The sequence below is a fragment of the Anguilla anguilla genome, chromosome 16 (assembly GCF_013347855.1).
Source record: "Anguilla anguilla isolate fAngAng1 chromosome 16, fAngAng1.pri, whole genome shotgun sequence".
Taxonomy (NCBI): domain Eukaryota; kingdom Metazoa; phylum Chordata; class Actinopteri; order Anguilliformes; family Anguillidae; genus Anguilla; species Anguilla anguilla.
In genome coordinates, this window is record NC_049216.1 from 14,751,119 (window position 1) to 14,771,205 (window position 20,087).

Here is a 20,087-nt window from a genome sequence, read left to right on the forward strand (position 1 = left end):
CAGGGTATACCTGTCTTTCAAAGCAGAGGCTGACTGACAGGATCTTGGGCACTTGGGTGGCTGACATTACCATATCCCCTGTCAACACCCCTGCTATATTTACCTGGTTTATCCACCTGGAAGCACAGCAACACGCGTGAGATGAGGTTAAGTAAGAGAGTTGGGGTGCATGTGAGTGCACTCAAAAAGGCATTTTTACTTGGTTTGAATGCAATAATACAACAGTGATGTGGAAAATATCTGTATTCTTCAACATGAGGTCTCATGCTCTGTTCCATGGAATTAAACTAATGGCGTTTTCTCACAATATAATGGGCCCTCCTCAGACAGGAAGTAGGTATGGTGTAAGGGTTACACTGGGGACTGCTCTCTCTCTTTGTTTGTCTGTCTCTGTTTCTCCTGCCTTTAGCTGATGTGAGTGAATGATGATGTAAGTCGCTTAGCCGGTGAAGCTGCTTGTACTGTGCTGTCAATATGCAAGCCACGTAGCTAGTACAGTAGTTTACTAGATTTAAGCATTTACACTCTAACGGGCTAACACTTCTAAATTATGTCAGAACCTGCTCTGGTCTGGCCCGGCCTCAGGTTTGTCTGCCTCTTCAGGATTTCTGTACGGCTCATTATCCCGTCCCTCACCAAAGGCACCCCAATTAGTGTCCCCACCCCCTCCACCCCCACCATGCATTTGCCTACTGCACCCACATCATTCACTGCCTTGCGTTTACTCGGAGCACCCATGCACCAATACCCCATTTGGATGCCTGCTTCAATTATGAGTCATTCCTGCAAGTGTAGCTGTGTTTGAGGATAAATTAAGTGGTGGAGAACATTGTGACTTTATGGCTAGCAATTGCACAACTAGCAGTATTTTAAGCTAATAGCAATGTTCTTTTCTCTGAGTGTATTTTGACATTTGGCAGTCTTCGCACTCCAGTAATACCCACTTGTTTCTCTGCAGTTTTTGCCTGTGAAGGGTCCTTGGGTTTGAGAGTCACAGTGTAAAATGATAAAGATTATTATTTTATTTGATGGAGCCCCATTGAGCTCCAGTAAGCATTACTGATTTATAAATATTTAGCAGTGACCTCACATCTGAGAGTGCTTGGCACATGAGCTGAGATCACTGTAGATCAGAGCTCATTGTGTTACTGTTGAAAAGAAGTCTTTCCAATTTTGGGTCAATTAAAAATATATGAAGCATGATTAACAAATGATTAGCCCTCTAGTTTTTACCCAGGAAGACTAAAATGCAACCTACATAGAATGCAGGGGAGTCGCCATTAAAATTCAACCAGTCATATGTTTCCAATTTTCCTCAATAGCTATAGGCAGTCTTTGTGTATTAAAATGAATAAAATAGAAATTTAGACATGGTATCATGAATAAGATGTTCCAATATGGCTGCCAGATTGGGGGGTGAACTCCTATGCTTGCACTGAAGTATAGGAATGAAATAAATCTTAATTTATAGGAATTATGCAGAATCCAAAGAACACACAAAGTATAATTGTCCCAAATATAAATGTAGTACGAATGAAAATTAGATCAACAAAAATCTTTAGGAATGATGGGTCATATGTGGCCTTAATCGTACACATGACTCATTCACAAATAAAGCATAGTGATATAATGTTGACATGCATCATTCTTGTGGAATTCTTTTATTGTTAAAATCTATTTCTTTAATCCTATTATGGAATTGATGCAGCATCTTGATGCAATATAGTCTGTGGACATAGGCTAGGGTGGTGACATTTCATAACTATAAACCTTAGAAAATATAATTTAGCACATTCTGTTCAAGTTCTGTTCCATCTTCAAAACAATTATATATTTTTTAAAATGGGGCAGTAGTGTACACCTTTGTGTTTTTCTGTTAGAACATTGAACTCTGGTGGCCAATGATTATATGATATTAAAGTATACATTTTATATAAAGATTAATTTATCATTTTAACAAGGAGTTATGTAAGGGTGATATCCATTGACAGGAAATGTACATATCTCCAAGAAATGATGAAAGAAAAACAACGCCTCGTGATTGTCTTCTATTGATAATGAATCACCAGTATACATTTATAACCATTATTTTGCATAGATGACTTTCTTTTAAGTTGTGATTGTAAGATTGTCCTTGAGATCTTACAAAAAAGAATGATATTTTTACCAGAGATACATCTGAAAATGATGCCTCCGGGAGGGTATTTTGGATGATCATTTATTTCTCAATAACTATTTGGAATGAAATCTGGTGCTTAATCTTCAGCTTTAGTCTTTACAGCTAGGTAATGAATATGTATATTTAAAAATGAAAGGATTCTGGGGAACAGGTCCTTGTCCATTTCCTGTGGAATGACTCTGGAGCACTCAATACTAATAAAAGGACATTAATATTATTATTTATTATAAAATTAAGGGAGGTCAAATACTAAGGGACTCCAATGAATGAGAGCAGTGCCATGTTCAGAGTTTAAATTTAAATGATTTCACCAAGGATAAAATATGTGATAAAATGTATTGTTTAAACTATGTAACGTTAACATATTTAATGTAACCGTTTAACCATATAAACGTTGTTGCCTTTTCAGTTTAACTGATATATTTGTCTTCTCTCTCAACTCAGGTCCAGACTGGTACCTGATCCAAGTAGAGCTGATTGTGACCGATGTGAATGACAATGCACCAGAATGGACCATGGTCCCATCCCCCTACCTGGCTGTGGTGGCCCCCAACGCCCCGCCCGGCTCTCTGGTGTACAAGCTTCAGGCACACGATGGGGATGAGGGCAGCAACGGGGAGGTGGAGTACTTCCTGTCTGATGGTGAGTACTTCCTAATTGATTTTAAAGTGCCATAAATGCTATGGGGATTGCTTATACCCCACTAATGGGTTTTACATTTTACCTTTTACTTTATATTCACTATTGTCTTTAAGTAACCACAGACAGTACTCACTGTCCAGACACTCATTTACTTAAAATGGCATCAGTACTTTACCTTGATTCATTTTATGAAAAAAGGTAAATAATTTTAATATTTATGTTAAAAGTAACTTTTAACATTTATGTTAAAAGCATGTTTAAAATATTTTAAAGCTGAAAGTTATTTTGTCATGCTTTCTTTTTATACTGAATTTGTAGTCTATATGTGTCTCTTTCAAGGTTTCTTCTCTTAATGTCATTCTGTCCTATCTGTTCTCTGTGATAGTCATTTCATCTAGAGACTCTTCTACTGAAAGGAAAGGCAGCACTTTATATTGTTATATTACGTAATGTTGCAGAAAGGGTGCAAAAGATAAGGCAGAAATAGGCCCTCATAATGAGGATAATGGATAATAGACTAATTCACTGGAGACTGGCAATAATTCTGATTTCATCTCCATCAGTGTAAGGACTCAATGAAAGATTTCAGCAGGTCAACTTGTTTTGTTTTCAATTAGCCCCTCTAACCTGATGAGGAGACTAGCATCCAATTACTGTCCTTGTAAAGATAAATCTACTATCGAAGAAAATGAATTTGTGCTGCATGTACTCTAATTAAAATTCCCATAGAACAGTCAGGCGGGTTTGAGACAGCAGTGACTGCATTTTTGTTGTATAGAGTGTGCAGTTGTTTTGGATATTTCGATTGGATTTGATGCATTTTGTTATGAACCTAGAAGCTTTAATCTATGAGTAAAACCTGCTTATGAAACAGAAAAGAGTTTGTATTACAGGTTTGATACATTTGTCAAAGAAAGAAAAAAAATCAGCAGTAGCAGTATAATAGCAGAGGTCTAACATGCACAAAACCCAATTATTTCAGAAAGAACTTTCATTACATTCACTTCACAAAAACAGCAAACAGTTATTCATTTTTGGTATACCAATCCTTGCAAAAATGGTGCACAATGGCTTTTTATTGAACATTGTTGCTTAACATTAAAATGTGATATAGCTGCAGTCAGCAATGACCTGGGACACACACAAAATGACCATTGCAGCAGGCTTTTCGAGTTCTTCAAGCAAAAATATTCCTATGGGTATAAGCACTAAATGATGCCTTGTAATAATGAAGCCTCTTTCCGTAGTCCCAATTTGGTTTTGAATCTGGGCCTTAATGATGACAATGGAAACAAAAAGATTAGAAATGCATTTTTGTTGGAAAAAGTGTCAAAAGTTTTACAGCCCACTTTTGTGAAAATATTTAAAGAATATATACCAATTGTAAGCAATTGGGGAAAATAAATGTTCAAAAAACAATTTGATGTATCTGCTATATCAAGGCTAGTTGTGTTTTCACAGGCATATCTAAAGTGAAATAGATTTTTTGAAGACTCCACCAAGTCCCTGTTTGCACAGAATATGACTCTTGTTCATATAATTTATATTCATTTTATATTTTACAGTAAGTAAATGAGTGTATTGATGTTTGTATCAGCAATAAGGTAGTGATGTAATAGTGAGGACTTAATGTCTGGCTGTGTGTAGCCATGATTTTGCAAATGTGCATATCAATAGACATTTGCTAAATCATACGTGTATGAGTTATCGATGGTGATGAGAGTGAAAGGTGTTGAAGTTCTGCATTTACTGTGGCTTGCTAAAGTGCTTTGGTCCTTTTATAATTTATTGCCTCAGAGTCTTAAATCATGACAGTTTTAGACATAAATTAAATTTTTAAAGAAATAATTAAGAATTTTTTATTAATTGCGTGACAGTGTAGTTGGTAGTGTAGCTGATAAATGTAAATTCCTATTTACATGTCATGATCTCAAACTCTGAGGCAACCTGCCGTCAAAACTGTGCAAGGCGCTGCTTGTGTAATCATGATGAAAGTACCTTTGTGTAATGAGATTGTATGTGCTAGAGATGAATAGAGTAGAATCAATAGATGAGCATGTTTTTTTTCTTATGTTTCATTTGTATAAACTTTTATTGAGTTTGTTCTCCTTATTGCTGTGTGGTTGCAGGCGGTGATGGCCGCTTTGATGTGGACAAGAAGAGCGGCCATATCAAGACGACAGGATTGCCCCTGCAGAAGGACAGGGAGTACCTACTGAATGTTGTGGCTGCTGACAAGATGGGCAGCCGCAGTCCTCCAGCCTTGGTGTCTGTGGTGGCGGGACCCAGGGCACCCCAGTTTACCAATGCCTCCTACTCTATCTCCATTCCTGAGAACACACCCGAGGGACAGCTGTGAGAAACTCTCTCTCTCTCTCTCTCTCTCACACACACACACACACACACACACACACACACACACACGCCTGTAGTCCACCTCTATTTAGAAGTAGAAGCCGTTGAAGCATGTGTCCACTGACTGCCTGTGTTTTGTGTGGCTGACAGGGATCATGTGACTGAGTGGAGCGATAGAATGAAAATCCGGTCTGCTCAGTTCGCTGCGTATGAACTAGGGATGGACATATTCAGCAACACTGGAATAATGCTTTCTCTCCGAATATTTCCCCGAATTTGGCCGATAATATTCACATCTTTTTTTCCACCTCTTTGATGCAATATGCTCAGTGCCAACTTTCTCAGATACATACACACCTGCAGAGAGACAAAAGGTGAGAGTTTCCCTTAACACTAGATAGGCCCCAGAGTGAGGCCATCTGGCTTTGGGGACTTTAAAATTAAAATTCCTCCAAGTGCTATATCCTCCTCCTTCCACGACTTTCCTAAATATTTGCGCTTAAATAACTGCGTTTTTAAAATTTCAAAAGAAAATCTACTCGTATAGAAATGCAGGCAGTTTGTACCTTTTTATCCACAAAACCCCCTGCCAGACAATAAACAGGTGCTTTTACCCTGGTGCGAACGTGTCGCTGTGTACTCCAGTCCAGTAACTTAATGAACAGCACTTTTATAAAAATTTCCCAATCAAGCACTATCCAAACTAATTTCATGTGTATAATCTCATGAAATTCATTCTCTGCAATTATGTAATGAAGTTGATAAATCCTTTAGGGTGGGAATGAATAATTGTTATATAAATTAGAATGTGAACATGGGGATAATGCCACTAACATATTTTTAGGTTTACACTGAAACTGAGACTTTGAATAAACTGAATGGAGAAGCTACATGACAACTGTGCAAAATGTAACTGATTTGTGCGCATACAGTCCCTGTGACCACCAAAGCGCGTTCTCTGAAGAATTGATGGGAGCAGTCGTGCATAGGCTATGTAAAAGCACACTCCAAGGAGAAGGGAGGGAGAAATGTGCTGAAATTGGTTTGACAAAAGAAATTACTTATTTTGTAAAATATTGCACTCTGTATTTTCTATCTGCTTTTTCCATTTTGTGTTTTTTCATGCACATTTTAGCACTTTTCCTAGTGTTCCTGTAATATTCCTTGATACATTTTCCCTCAGTCTATACAACAAAACCGCTATGAATTGGAAATACAATAAATAGTGTCCTTTATTTTAAGAAAATAGTTTTTCCATATATGGTTTCGTAATCTAATGAAATTAGGTTGTTGCTTGTGCTGGTGGTGTAATTCAGGATTCGTCTGACGCCGCTGGACATCAGCATGGTGGTAGTAGGTAGTACAAAATGTTGTTGGCTAATGATACACCCAGCATTGGCACATGTGGCTCTAAAATATCTGACCTGCCCCCCAACGAGTTATTCCTCCAAGCAACATTTTAGCACAGCAGGTTGTGTCTCCCCATCACTCTAGACTGCTCCCAGCTCATGTGAAGCAGCTTGTCTTCACAAAATACAACTTGGGAAAGTATGAATTAAGAGCGTAATGGCTGAAGAATTATTCCACCCAAGGAATGTTCTATGTTTTCTTTAATTTATCCAATCTTATGAAAATCAAACATACAGGTAAAGTGGGGCTTCAACAAAGAGGGGAGAACATGTATTTACAAACAAAAAACAACAAAATGATTTTTGGCTTTTTATGCAGCTTCAGGTGAAATGCTGTATATTTCTGGTTTTAGCCACACCCACTTCCAGTTTTTTATCCAAATGCAAATACAAATGATTTTGTTGGTTGAACAAATACAGATACAAATACAAATGGTGGCATCTCCCTCCAACCCTAATATGAACACACTGGATTGTGCTCTGCCGAATCTCACTGGAGCCTTAAATTAAATGCTCTCAGCAATAACTACACAGTTCATTAGTGCATAATTTCAGTGTATAGGGTGTGCTAGTTATGCATGATGCTAAATGTAGTAGTCATCTCAGTTTGCTGTATTACCATTCTAGTGTTGTTATATCTCCATTTTGTGAATCACAGACATGTTGATTTATTAAAGGTGCACACATAATTGGTTTGATTGCGAGGACACAGACCAGACGGCTATTATTCTCATTTTTTGAAAAGAACATTCAACATAAATTACTGCATGCCACAAATATAATTTGTATCGCTTGGCTCTTTTAGCTTTAGCCAGTGGTGAAATGGCTACTTTGGAGACTTTTCAGGTTCAATATTCCAGCTGCAGGACTGGAAAAAGACAATTGTCCTGGCAGGCATTGAGCTAGCTTTTGACTTGGGAATGGTTTCATTTTCCTGCCTCTTCTCAGTGATGCACCCTCCAGGAGCAGCAACGTGGGGAGAGGCAGATTGCGGGGGGTGGGCAGCTGACCCCGTCCCTGCTGCTTTCTCTCTTTCCGTATTGTCTGCATCTAATTGATTTAACAGGTCGACAGAAAGTTCGCTGCTAGGCAGTGCAGCGATTCCACTCGAGATGGATCAGGCAGGGATAATCTGAGAGTTCATGGCCTGCCAGTTGAGGCAGAAAAGATTCACTGGAGCTGTCTGCCCACAATGCTTTTTTAGCCGCCTTGTAATTTCCATTGTGTAACCGGCTCAGCCTGTGACTGCACGTCTGGGGGCTGTGGTGCGGTATTTGGTAATCACGGCTCACATTGACTGTGACGGTCTGCTGCCAAAAGTGTCTATCATGGCATCCCCTGTCCAACGGCTATGGGTAATCTCATGGTCTCATGATCTAATGGACTGCAGACATTGCCCTCGCTGTGCCCCACACATGCATGTGATACAGCTCAATTGGTAAATTGTAAAATTTCTGGTCTTGTCTGATGGAGCCCAGTTTTGTTATTTGTCAGTTATGGAAATGAATATAAATGGCAAGTAAGTTCTGAAGGAACTTCTGTATTTATTTATTCTTTTCAATGGAAAAAAGCTCATTGTGCCCTCCAGTCTCACAGCCACCTTGGCATGAACATTTCATCTGTGGGAAATAACATACTTCTCTGAGCAAACTTGTCAATAAACATAGTCATGACATGGTCAGGGCAATACACACTATTACAAAGCATCACATGCATGCTTTAAAGGATTATTCTGGGTAAATGAGGTGGCCAGTATCACATACACATTTTTATATGTTTAACAAATGAAAGCCACATACAGCTTTGTTCTGTCATGTAGCAGTCTGAGGGCATACTTTTTGTAGCATGCCGCAGTGTATTGCAAATATATGGACTTGAGGAATTAAGCAGCAATACCTGATGTATATTTGCTGATGTATTTTGAAGTGTTAGTTCTAATAGTGGCTTGATAATACATGTTCAGTACGTTTCATTTCTGTAGGGTAAGCTTGTTCACACAATCTTGTATGTGTAAAAAAAAAAAAAATCACGAACGTCTATTATTGTAAAACTATAACAGTGTCTCTGCCATCACAGGTTCTTGATGACCCCGGCTGTGTCCTTCCAGAAGCATCCGCTCAGTTACAGTCTGCTGATCAACCCCAGCAGCCTCTTCTCCATCCAGCAGGAAACCGGCGAGATCAGCCTGACCCGCACCATTGACTTTGAGAGTGACCAGCATCGCTACCTGCTGCTGGTCCGGGCCAGTGAGAGCTACAACAGCCTGAGCAGCGCTGCCGAGGTGGGTCCAGCTCAGCCACCATCCTGGGCTACTGACTCAATCATCCTACTGAGGAAAAACCCTCCTACAGTTCCCAGGAGTCATTTCAAGCAGTCTGACTGTTGCTCTTGTGAAAAAAGGGTCATTTTGAAGTATTGTATGGCAATAACATATATCCAGGGGTGAAGCTTGCCTGTCATACATGTGGGTTTGAGGCATGATGAGAAATAGAGCATCATGCTTAGAAAAACTCAAATGAAAAGTGAGTTTAAAAAAAAAAAACACAAACGGTACACAATGTTACTTGTCAACATTCAAAAAACAATGTTTTTCAGGAAGTAGGCCTAGGTTGGTGTCTATTCTTGGGTGCTCAGGGGGGCCCCCATGGCTGCTCATATGGGTGCACTGCACCCACGGCACCCTCACTAATTCTGCTTCTCCATGTATCCACTGCCATGATTTCTCCTGGGAAGTGTATTAGAATTAGAATTGTAAATAAAGAAGGGATGCACTGAAAACTCATTTAAATCTGATATATTTTCACCTGTATACCAGAATCAGTTGGATGTGTACCTTCTGTGGGATTTTGTTAGTCTGCTGTGCTTACACAGGTGATTGTATTTCTTGTCCTAGACTAGTTAGCCTGTTTGTTTTATACACAAACACTGTATTTGCACATGTTTTTAGAAAGTTTATCTTGCTTAAGTAGCCCATTACTTCCTTGATTTCAAGTAATGAACAAGTCTATAATATTCCATAATATTCTTATGATAATTTTTTGAGTGATAGTCTGAATTTTAATTAATTTCCTGATTTGACAGACTTCACATCAAATTAACCCTAAATACATCTGGTTCCTTAGAAGTTCACTTGTGTGTTTTAAGGACATTGCATTTTTTAGGTTTTAGTGGAAGGTGGGCCTGAATAGGGCATCTCCCAAAACCGTGGAAAGAGATAACGCCTCATCAAAGAGAAACGAGAAGAGCAAACCATAAAAGCACACGGCACATCTCTAACCAAGCTCAAACTCTCACAGCTAGCTAAAGGACAGCTGTTCCTTAAATGCATCTAATCCTGTGGCGAGAGTTTCATAGGAGGGAAAGACACAGTCACTACCCCGGGCGTTTGTATTGTGATGGAACTGCTGGAGGCAGCCTCGCTCATAAAGGGCACAGATTACCATGCCCAATTTACAATGCCAGTCTCACCCGCCAACTGTGGCAGGGCACTGCCAAAGCACTGCCCTGCTTTTCCATGGACAAAGCTTTGAATATAGGAAAAAATAACCAGAAGAAAAATGAATTCTGGTCGGCATTAAGCAGGAATTCAGAATGGAGAATACTGGTCCATTGTCACTTTTATAAAACATCTCGGTTTCCAACCGTCAGTGTATAGCTAAACCTGGCAACACCTCTACTTTAAAAGGATAGGGCAGAACTGACTGGCTTTCAGGGCATGCGGAACTCATCAGAGATTAAAGCGAATTGGAAGCTCTGTTTTAAGTATTGGGAGTGTGTTTCTTTTTTTTTTTGATCAGGCTTGTGCATAAAGAGGGCCATATCATCTCTTTCTTTTTAGTAGCTATTAATAAGCAAAATGTACCCTTTCATCTTGTAGATGTAGGCCATAAATGAGATCACACTCATTGAGTACATCACTTTAGTCATGTCATGCCAATCTGCTTTCTTTCTGAAAGTAACTGACAAGCATAGTTGTATGAAAATAGCTACCCCTCAAGAAATGTGGCTAGAAATGAACAACCTCCCTTTTTACTCGCATTCGATTATGCAGAATTATCTGTGCTCTTCATCTAAAAAAAAAATATATCCTGAACAATCATGGTAAATTAGAATATCACCAATGTGACTTAAAGGTTTAGGGATTGCTTTTAGGAGTTTTCTGTGTCATTACTGCTAGTCCGTTAAGGGGCTGATTGAAAGTAGTTTACCAGCTCGGTAAACAGTTTTCCAGATTTTTTTTTTCAAGAACGATTTATTCAACGATAAAAACTATTCCTTTAAAATATACATAGCTAATTGATTTCAGTACTACAGTGACTGATGCAGCTATGTGCTGAAGCTTCTTAAAATAGCATTTTAAGAGGCTTCAGCACGTGTAAGACATGATTTGTCTTTTGATGTGTAAGATATGATTTGCCTCATGATATTTTCATTGACAAGTGGAACTGGAGTGTGGAATGAATAAATTATTTATTTTTGATTGATTATTTGATCATTGTGCCACTCTGTTTTTTAATATTCCAGCTAAAAAAAACACTCTTAGCACTGCTCCCATATTCTCAGGCTCAGGCGCTTCATCTCTCAGCTGTGGAGAAAGTATGGACTCAGTCCACTTATACCTTAAGATAAAGGGTTTGATCTCTCTGATTTGCCAGTGCCTACACCCTCGTTATTTATTTACTATGGACCCTATCGGAGTGGTATGTTGACAGAACACGTTTTGTATATGGGCAACCTATCAAATCATGGGTGTGCTGCAACTATGCTGCAATTTGACCTTGTCCATGGTTTCCAGTGTTACTTTTTAAAAGCTCCAGAACATTTCCACATCCACCTTGCTAATTTCTTGCCCATATTTAGTTATGAAGACACAAAAAATGTGCAGCTCACACGCAATTAATGAAATAGAGACAGAAATGCGGGAATAAAGAATTCTTACAAACCATGGAACAACTACGAGGCGATATTGAGCGAATCAACCACATTAAGTATGCTTGTGAGGAAATCTATTACACCAGTTTATTTTTGTGCACAGTGTGACATTAATCTGTTGTCACTTCACTGTTCACAGAGTTAGCAGAGAGATGAGGTGGTGTCTGGTGTAGGGGGTAAAATAAATACATGTACTTTGGAAATAAACTTGCAATCAAGATAGGAAAAAACTAATTAAATCATTCAGTCAATGATGTGGGGTACTTATCAAAGTATTACTGAAATTACATCCTTGCTTCGGTAGAAGATGTAGCTCTGCTGCTAGCAAATGAAATTGGGCTGTGAATGTAGTTTTTTTGGCACAAATAAAAAACTTTACTCAAGAGACGGACACACAGACAGACAGACAGTCACACACGCACACACAGGCCACTATATTAGGTACACGTATCTATTACCGATAGGACCCCTTTTATCCCCAGAACGGCCTGACTATTTAAAAGTATAAGGTGTTTTATTTGTTTTAATGTATTGTTTACTGTTTTTCCAATAAAAACGTTCACAGTTTGTATTGAAAAAAATATAATGTCCTGCCATTTCCCCCCCTCCTGTCTTTCTCTTAGGACTGAAGCCATTAGAAACATTAATGCTTTTGATAACTCTACATTCCTCCTTTCCCTGTTCATAAAACAGGTCCGAGTGCTGATAACAGATGAAAATGACTGTGTCCCAGAATTCCTACAGTCCATTTACAGCAAAGATGGGGTCCCTGAGACTGTAACCACGGCAACCTCTCTCCTACAAGGTGAGCAGCCCAACTAAACATTTTGCAGAATACCCCATTGGTTCCATCCAGGAAGGGTTACACGGAGTGTCTCCGATTCAAGGAATCTCTGAGCAAAAATTGATGAATTCCAAGTCTGTTCTACAGTGTGAAGCACCTTCTGCTTAAATGAGTACTCCACTGAACAATGGTAATAACACACTATGGAGTGTGTGCACATTCAGGTGTACTCTTTTTCATGGACTGGAAGATGAGGTCCATTTATTGGTTTTTATTTTGTAAAAGGTGTGAGATGACGTACTGCATATTATGGTATCTCATTTTATTACTGAAATTCTGTTAGTCATCATCATTATCAGATCATAAAATATATTTTGACTGATAATTTCCTCAAAGGACATTTCTGATTTTTAAATTAGTCATAACATACTTTTTTATTCATATGGGGAACGTAAAAGTATATTGTACATTTCTCAATTGCTACATTGCTCAATGTAATTTGCACTTGGAATGGCCCTCCCCTGTCCAAAAGGGTCTCTTCTGCCAGTATGTGGCTAAAATCACATGAAAGCTTTGTGGGTCTTCACGGATGATGAAATCATTTCATCATTTCTCTGGAGTTATAAATGGAAGAGAAATTAAAAATGCTGGATCAAATGCCACCTTTATTCATGTTGATTCAAAAATAAATAATGCAAGGCAGAACTGGCCAGCTGTTAACTCTCCTGCCATAAAAAAACAAGTAATACATTTACACTACAAGTACCACATTAGCACATTGTCAGGCTAATTTTAAAACAGTAGTCACCCGAACAGCTGCGCTTTAAGTATTCGAGAGACATTCAGATCTGTTTGCTGTAATTGTTGTGAATGAGCGGACAGAAGACTGCACTGGTCTCAGGTTAGCAACCCATAGCCATACTTGTCGACATGTGGAAAACAAGCTAATTAGGTCACCTCAGTGTGCTGTAACATGTTGGTTTTTGAGGACTTTTTTAAAAATTTATTCACATTATGTGTTAGTGCAGTTTTTTTGTCTTAGACTATTCCCATGATTAGCATCCTGCTAACACGTGAACATGATTGCACTGGAGACACAATGACCACCTTCACTGTGTAAGGCTGAGTCTGAAGAATGTGATTGTTTTGGACCTGCCACATAAACCACAGTGATGAACCACAGTCTGGAAGAATAGTTACATTTGTACAGTCACAGGGCTATTGGGTTCCTGTTCAGTTCACAAGGTTCACTGTTCTTTATGATCAGCAAGGCACCAGAAAAATGTAATACACAGTACAAATGTTTTCCAAGACCAGATAGCTGATATGGCCAAATAGGATTGGCTTTTTTGGTTTAATATGCTCTGCATATAAATGTCATGACATCTGTGAGATGAACGATCAGCCAGCAAGCCACCTATAGTGCGGGGTTACATATACAGACCAAGTGTTTAATGGGTGGATGTGTGTGAGAGCTATAAATCAGAGTATATCTTGTCACAGGCTTTTTAGAGTCTGTCAAATTCCTTGGGTCTGCATCCCATTTGACTCGAGGAAATTGCTTGTACTGAGATGGAACTGACAAAAGAGATCACATTTGTTCTGACTGCAGTTTTCGGCACAAATGCTGCACTCTCCATGGGGTATGCTTGGGCACAGACCCATCTTAAAAACACTCCATGAAAGGCAATGACTAGAAGAGATGCATGGAATAGTGAAAATAGTATTGCTGATCATCATAAAGCCATTTTAGAGCATTCACACCATTTTACCAAAACTGTGTAAATGCTGTAACAATTATAATTCTGTATTCAGTTATGCAAATATGCTGATAAGTCCAGACAGGGCTTCACATTAACGTCTTGGCTTGCCAGTGGTTTTCCAAAGTCACTAGCTGCTCAGCATTTTCATCAGCCAAAATCCCAGAAACTAATACCAGAAACTATTATAGCTATCCAACCTGCGTTGTGTGCATGTGTGTGTGCATGCGAAAAGACAGATCCGTTTTAATCTCTAGCCTACACTTAATGATACGTCACTCTGTTAACTACCACATTAGCTTGCAGCACAACCTACAATAAAGGCCGTCTTTAGCAACACATGCACTTCTAATTTGTTTAAATTACAAAGCCTGCACAATTCAGATTTTTGCCATTAATATTCTCAAGTGCCAGTGTGGAGAACAAAGGGTACATGAATCCACAATTTTAAATAATTGCGATAAAATGTGTGCAATCCTGCTATGCAAATAAAAAAAATATTTTATTGCTCTACTATATTTTTGCTTGCTTACATTTTAATTTCGCTTACATGCAGTAAGCCAGAGGGCCTTATTTACTGCCCAGTCTGAATGTGGCTTTCTCAATAACAATCTGTTTCAACTAGAGATGCAAAGAAATGCTTTTTTTTGTTTTGGAAAAGATAACTTTTTCTGAAGAGTGCACCTCAGGGGTACTCTATTCTTGCCTTGCAAATAATCATGTTAATTAAATACACTGGGGTGGAATGGAGAGCGGTAGAGACCGTGTTACAGTCTTGCGTATCAGCTGTGCTTGTGCAGTACAGAATAATTGTCCATGAGGGGCAGGTGAGGACATAAATGATGTAAAGCAACGAAGCACTACAATTCTGCAGTGCAGCACCATGTAGCCTGAAGCACAGCTAAAGTATCTTTCTTCTTCCCCCCAGTGTCGGCCAGTGATTGTGACTCAGACCTGAACGCCGAGCTCACCTACTACACGCTGAGCCCAGACTTCAGCGTATCGCCCCATGGCACCATCTTTCCGGCCAGGCCGCTCGACTACGAGCGCCCCAACCACCTGTATGAGTTTGTGGTGATGGCCGTGGACAAGGGGGAGGTTCCCCGCACGGGAACTGCCACCATCCGCATTCGCATGGCCAACGTCAACGATGAGGCGCCGCAGTTCTCTCAGCTGATGTATGTACCACATGTATGCTCTTTGCATTGCACGCACTAACTCTTTGCATTGCTTGCAGCCTAGCTATGGTTAATGCTGCTCTCTCCCTCACTCTACATGCTTCCATGGCTCTCTTTCTCCTCTCCTTTCTCCTTCTTTTGTTCCTTGCTCCCATCCTTTGATTGACTGTTGATTTAATACATAGCCATTACCTGACTGACTTGGAACAACAATATATACTGTAGAAATTAAACAAAAGTAATAAAACAGTAAACAGTTCACCACATGCACATATCAACCCAGCAGTGGGTTGTAACCATGCCTGGTTGGTTTTAGACAGGCTGACTTAACCTAGCCTGAAAAATCTCATTGAGGTCTTGGAACTGCAATGGCATTTCATACTGCCAGGTCATGATCTACAATATAATATATCTTGGTATGAAAGCAGGGGCGGCCTGGGTCTTTCTGTGTGGAGTTTGCATGTCCTCCCCGTGTCTGCATGGGTTGCCTCTGGGTACTCTGGTTTCCTCCCACAGTCAGGTAGGCCAATTGAAGACTCTAAATTGCCCATAGGTATAAGTGTGTGAGTGGATGGTGAGTGAATAGTGTGTGTGCCCTGCGATAGATTGGAGACCTGTCCAGGGTCTATTCCTGCCTCTTGCCCAATGCAAACTGGGATAGGCTCCAGCACCCCCCGTGACCCTGACCAGGAATAAGTGGGTATAGATAAAGGATGTATGGTATGAAAGCACATTCCTCTACCACTCCAGCCTTGTTCCTGATTCATGCCCACACCATGACGCAACCTGGAGGCGCATCACCCTGCCCCTCTGAATTACATATTGCTATCTTTCTGCTTGAACTGTCTATTTTTCCAGCTACTTTAACCACCGCTGACTGTAGCCTAACCTGTTTGATTTTTTGATCTGATAGATCCCTCGTTACATGCTACCATTAATTCTGTCTTAATTATTACACTGGGCCAACCAGTGGAGGATGGGCTCCCCCTCTATAGCTGGGTTTCTTCCCACTGGGGAGTTTTTTTTGCCACCCGTTAAGTGTTTTCCTTCCCACTGGGGATTTCTTTTTTTAAACTTCAATTGTTCGCTTTATGGGGTGCAGGCTTTTTGCCCAATTTCCTTCTGCATTTCTGCTGTAAAGCATATTTGTGGCAGTGTCTCTGTAGAAAGCACTATACACATGAAATTCAATTGAACTGAATGAATCATTAGATCATTTGAATTGACATTTTACCCAGCGTGCAGTTGGGCTTTTATCTCTTTCTTAACAGTGCTAAAATTGCTTCAGGGAAAATCAGCTACTTTGACAGGGGGTGAAAATATGTGACCAATGCAGTGTGTGATTTGCAGAATGATTGCATTTCTCGGATGGAGACATCTTGGATGACTGTATCTGTGATTGCCTTCGGCTGGTTGAGCCAGATTCTTGACCTTTGAGGTCCAATTGGCACTGGTTAGTGATGCTGTTTAAGGCAATCAAAGCTGGCTCATCAAACATGTCAAAAAGGACATCTGTGTAAATTTAATTGAATTTGGATGTAATCTCTGAAAAATGAGCAGCTCCAGGAATGTGGTTGTAACCACACACAATAGATGGAAAATTAATTCCACTACAAACTTGCAAACCAGCTGTAGTAATTTGTATACTAATCAAGTTTTAGCGTGTCATGACTCTTGGGGGAGGGAGACATTTGGCATTGTGCAAGAGTGCTGCAGAATAATTTGTTTGGATATTACCCTACCCAGGCGCTATGTGCTACATTTGTAATTTTACCAAAACACACACGTGAACAATGCACATATGCATCTTAGTGATCACACTTGAAAGACTGGTGGATGTTAAGAGAGAGAGAGACAATTTCCTGAAACAGGTACTGTTTGATTTTATTCAAGTCTTTATATCAGGAAGCAGTGTTGAGTACAAGTAGCACACAGTTTTAAGCTACCTAACAGGATTATAAATTGACTTGCTGAAATGTGCACAACAGGAAAAAGAGAAGCAAACAAATAATGCCCCGGTGACTATAAACACATAAAACTGAGTATGTTTTGGCTGTGGCTGGCCTTCAGAAAAAGTGAACCATCCTCTTATTCCAGTCACAGAAGAGCTGAGATGGTCTAAATGTGTTTTCTCCATTTTGTTTTGGGTGTTATAATGGCTGTAAGTGGTTGGCTGGTATGGCTGTGGCTGTAGATCACCACGACAGCATCAATAAAACATAATTGAAGGAGAGAAAATGTCACTTAAATAGTCTGGTAAACTCAAAAACTGATAATCTATAAAGTTTTTGTTACGAATAATAAAGAAATGTAAATAGCTGAGATGAAAATAGACTGTGCCTTGCTCTTCTAGTTTGCAGCCTATCTTTACAAGATAGTTTTCCTGAACACGTTTCTATGAGGTGCCATAAATGTGATGACTCCTAGAGAACTATATCAGACATGACAAAACTGCCAGTTTACTTATGGTGTTAATGCAGTGCCAATAAGGGAAAGATCTGATCTCTACAGTGGCAATAAGGCTGATCTCATTGGCCATGATGAAACCAAACTCCCGCCGCACACACAGGTAATCTATTCCTCTGAAACCAGCCTCTTACAACTATACGAATACACGTTAATTTGCCACTAGCTAGGTCCTAATTTGGCCCTAAATGTATTTTTCAACTGTCACCTGGAAAAGACATGACAATGTAGCAGTTATAACAAGGAAGCCCCTCTGACTGAGTGATGCTGAGAGTGGCAGTTTCCCTGCTTTTACCCTATGATGGTAGTTGCCCTATACCCTTCTTGCTCTCTGTTACTTTGCTTTTGCTCTCCTGTTGTTTCTCTCCAGCATTTCTCTGGCCCTTAGCTTCATAATTGGCCCATTTTCTGGCAGCAGGTCTACAATCAATCAGGCCGTCAGTTCTCCCGCTGAGTGGGGGTGGGTTGGGGGTGGGGGGTACAGGGAGAGAAAGAGTGGAGGAATACTGCTGTCCTATTCATGTGCAAGGCAGGTGAACATGAGGACCTGCGGAGTGGGGCAGGGGGTAAGGAAGGCAGTACAACACCAAAGAAAACCGTTTTAAGCATTTATCATGCAACAAGCGGATTAAAGCGGATTAAAGGACCAGTGTTTGCTGCAGGTAGGAGTACTTGGCGAGTGATCTGTGGAAACTCGTGTCTGATATCAAACCTTCCCTCTCCTGAGATGGACTTAGGAACCTAAAAAAGGAAGACATAGTATGCTTGAACAGTATAAAGAGTTAATAAATCCCAAGCAGAAATATAGGATTCATAGGAGAAACTGTTGGCTATATGACATATTTTGGTACCTATCCTAAAATGTATCCAAGAAGTTGTAGTTTTATTATTTAAAACACTTCACAAAAAGGTCATATGAATTGGTATTAACTGTTAACAGTTAATTAACTACTGCTACTAACAGGTATTAACTACTAACATTAAGCATGACATTTTTTTTAGTAATTAACAAACACATGAACTAATGTATTGGTTACATGATTATTTATACATTAGCAAAACTAGGATAGAATGAACTTATGATTAGTTAACCATTAACAAATACATTAACAGTTTTTTTTTAATCCCAGTATGAAGTGGCATTAACTAATGTAGTTGTTAACATGAATTAATGATGCACAAATACATTAACAAAAAACCTATAAAAACAATAGATCTGATTTAATTTTATGTAAAATTCCATTGATCTTATTGTATGAACAACACGTAGTCAGAGGAACATGGATAGCAATATTTCAATTGCTCAAAGGTTCTGTAAAGAAACACCCAATCCTGGTATTGGAATAAGCAATAATTTCATATCCTGCATAGTATTCAGAATATATGTTATTTGTTGCTGCATAGCAGCATAGGTATTGAAAACTACTGCTACTACTGCTGCGAGTCATCAAATGAACTTGTACTGAAAAAGCAGGGGGGAAAAGGATAGGCGTTTTGCACATTTTCCTCAGAGGTGAATATTTGGTTATGTATTATTGACCTGCCTCTTGTTTGGCTGTCTGTTCGTTTGAAAATGTATGCTGAAGATACAGTGCTTTATGTACATGTCAATAGTAGACAATAACCTGAACTGAGATTTGCAGCAGTCATGGTCCGTATTTCTGATTTAATTTCTTTACATTAAATAGCTGCCATTTTAGCAGATGCTCTTTTCCAGAGCATCCTGCATTGCAAAAACGAGTGCAAAGGTCAGGGATTGAAAGATGAATCGCATGAATGAATTCCAGCTTGCCTAAACCGCTCGTGTCTACTGCTGAACATAAGGAAAACTACTCGTTTGTCAAAAATGTCAAGCGAGATGTTTTTGACAAAGAAGTGTTGTCAGATTGGATACTGGGGTATTGTTTCAGACTTTTAAAAATATGCCAAAAAGGTGGTTTATACTGTCAAATACAATTTTGCTCATTTTCGATTTAAAAGATAATAGAAACAGTAAAATGTCATTTTATTGTTCTTTTGCTTGTGGCTCATTCCTTTGTAGGTTGTCAGTTCATAATGCAGAATAAAGCAACATCAGGGCAAAAAGTGCAGTTATCAGAAGAGATTCAAGTGGATGAAATTTGGGCAATTACTCAATCAGGCCACTCCCTGCCACCTGAAATTAGAAATTATACTAATTACCCAACTTTTAAAGACCATGTGAGATCAAAATAACGATTTATTATATATTAAGGAAAAAATGTTTTGATATTAAGGGCCATATTTACTAAGTGTTTGTGGTGCTTTTAACAAGGCAAGATCCTTTTTTTCATATTTAGGAAGATGCCGCACTGGAACTTTGCGCTGGTAAAACAATAAAAATGCATATCCATAAAATGTGTG

General features: G+C 39.3%; 1 protein-coding gene across 1 annotated transcript in view; it reads left to right on the plus strand.

Annotated features, from left to right (window-relative positions):
- Window positions 1–20,087, plus strand: part of LOC118214698 (neural-cadherin-like) — a 128,653-nt gene that overhangs the window by 35,827 nt on the left and 72,739 nt on the right. The window contains exons 2-6 of the mRNA XM_035394838.1: window positions 2,624–2,821; window positions 4,951–5,176; window positions 8,662–8,866; window positions 12,211–12,322; window positions 14,990–15,239. Coding sequence (XP_035250729.1) covers window positions 2,624–2,821; window positions 4,951–5,176; window positions 8,662–8,866; window positions 12,211–12,322; window positions 14,990–15,239 — 991 coding nt within the window. The remainder of the gene's footprint in view (window positions 1–2,623; window positions 2,822–4,950; window positions 5,177–8,661; window positions 8,867–12,210; window positions 12,323–14,989; window positions 15,240–20,087) is intronic.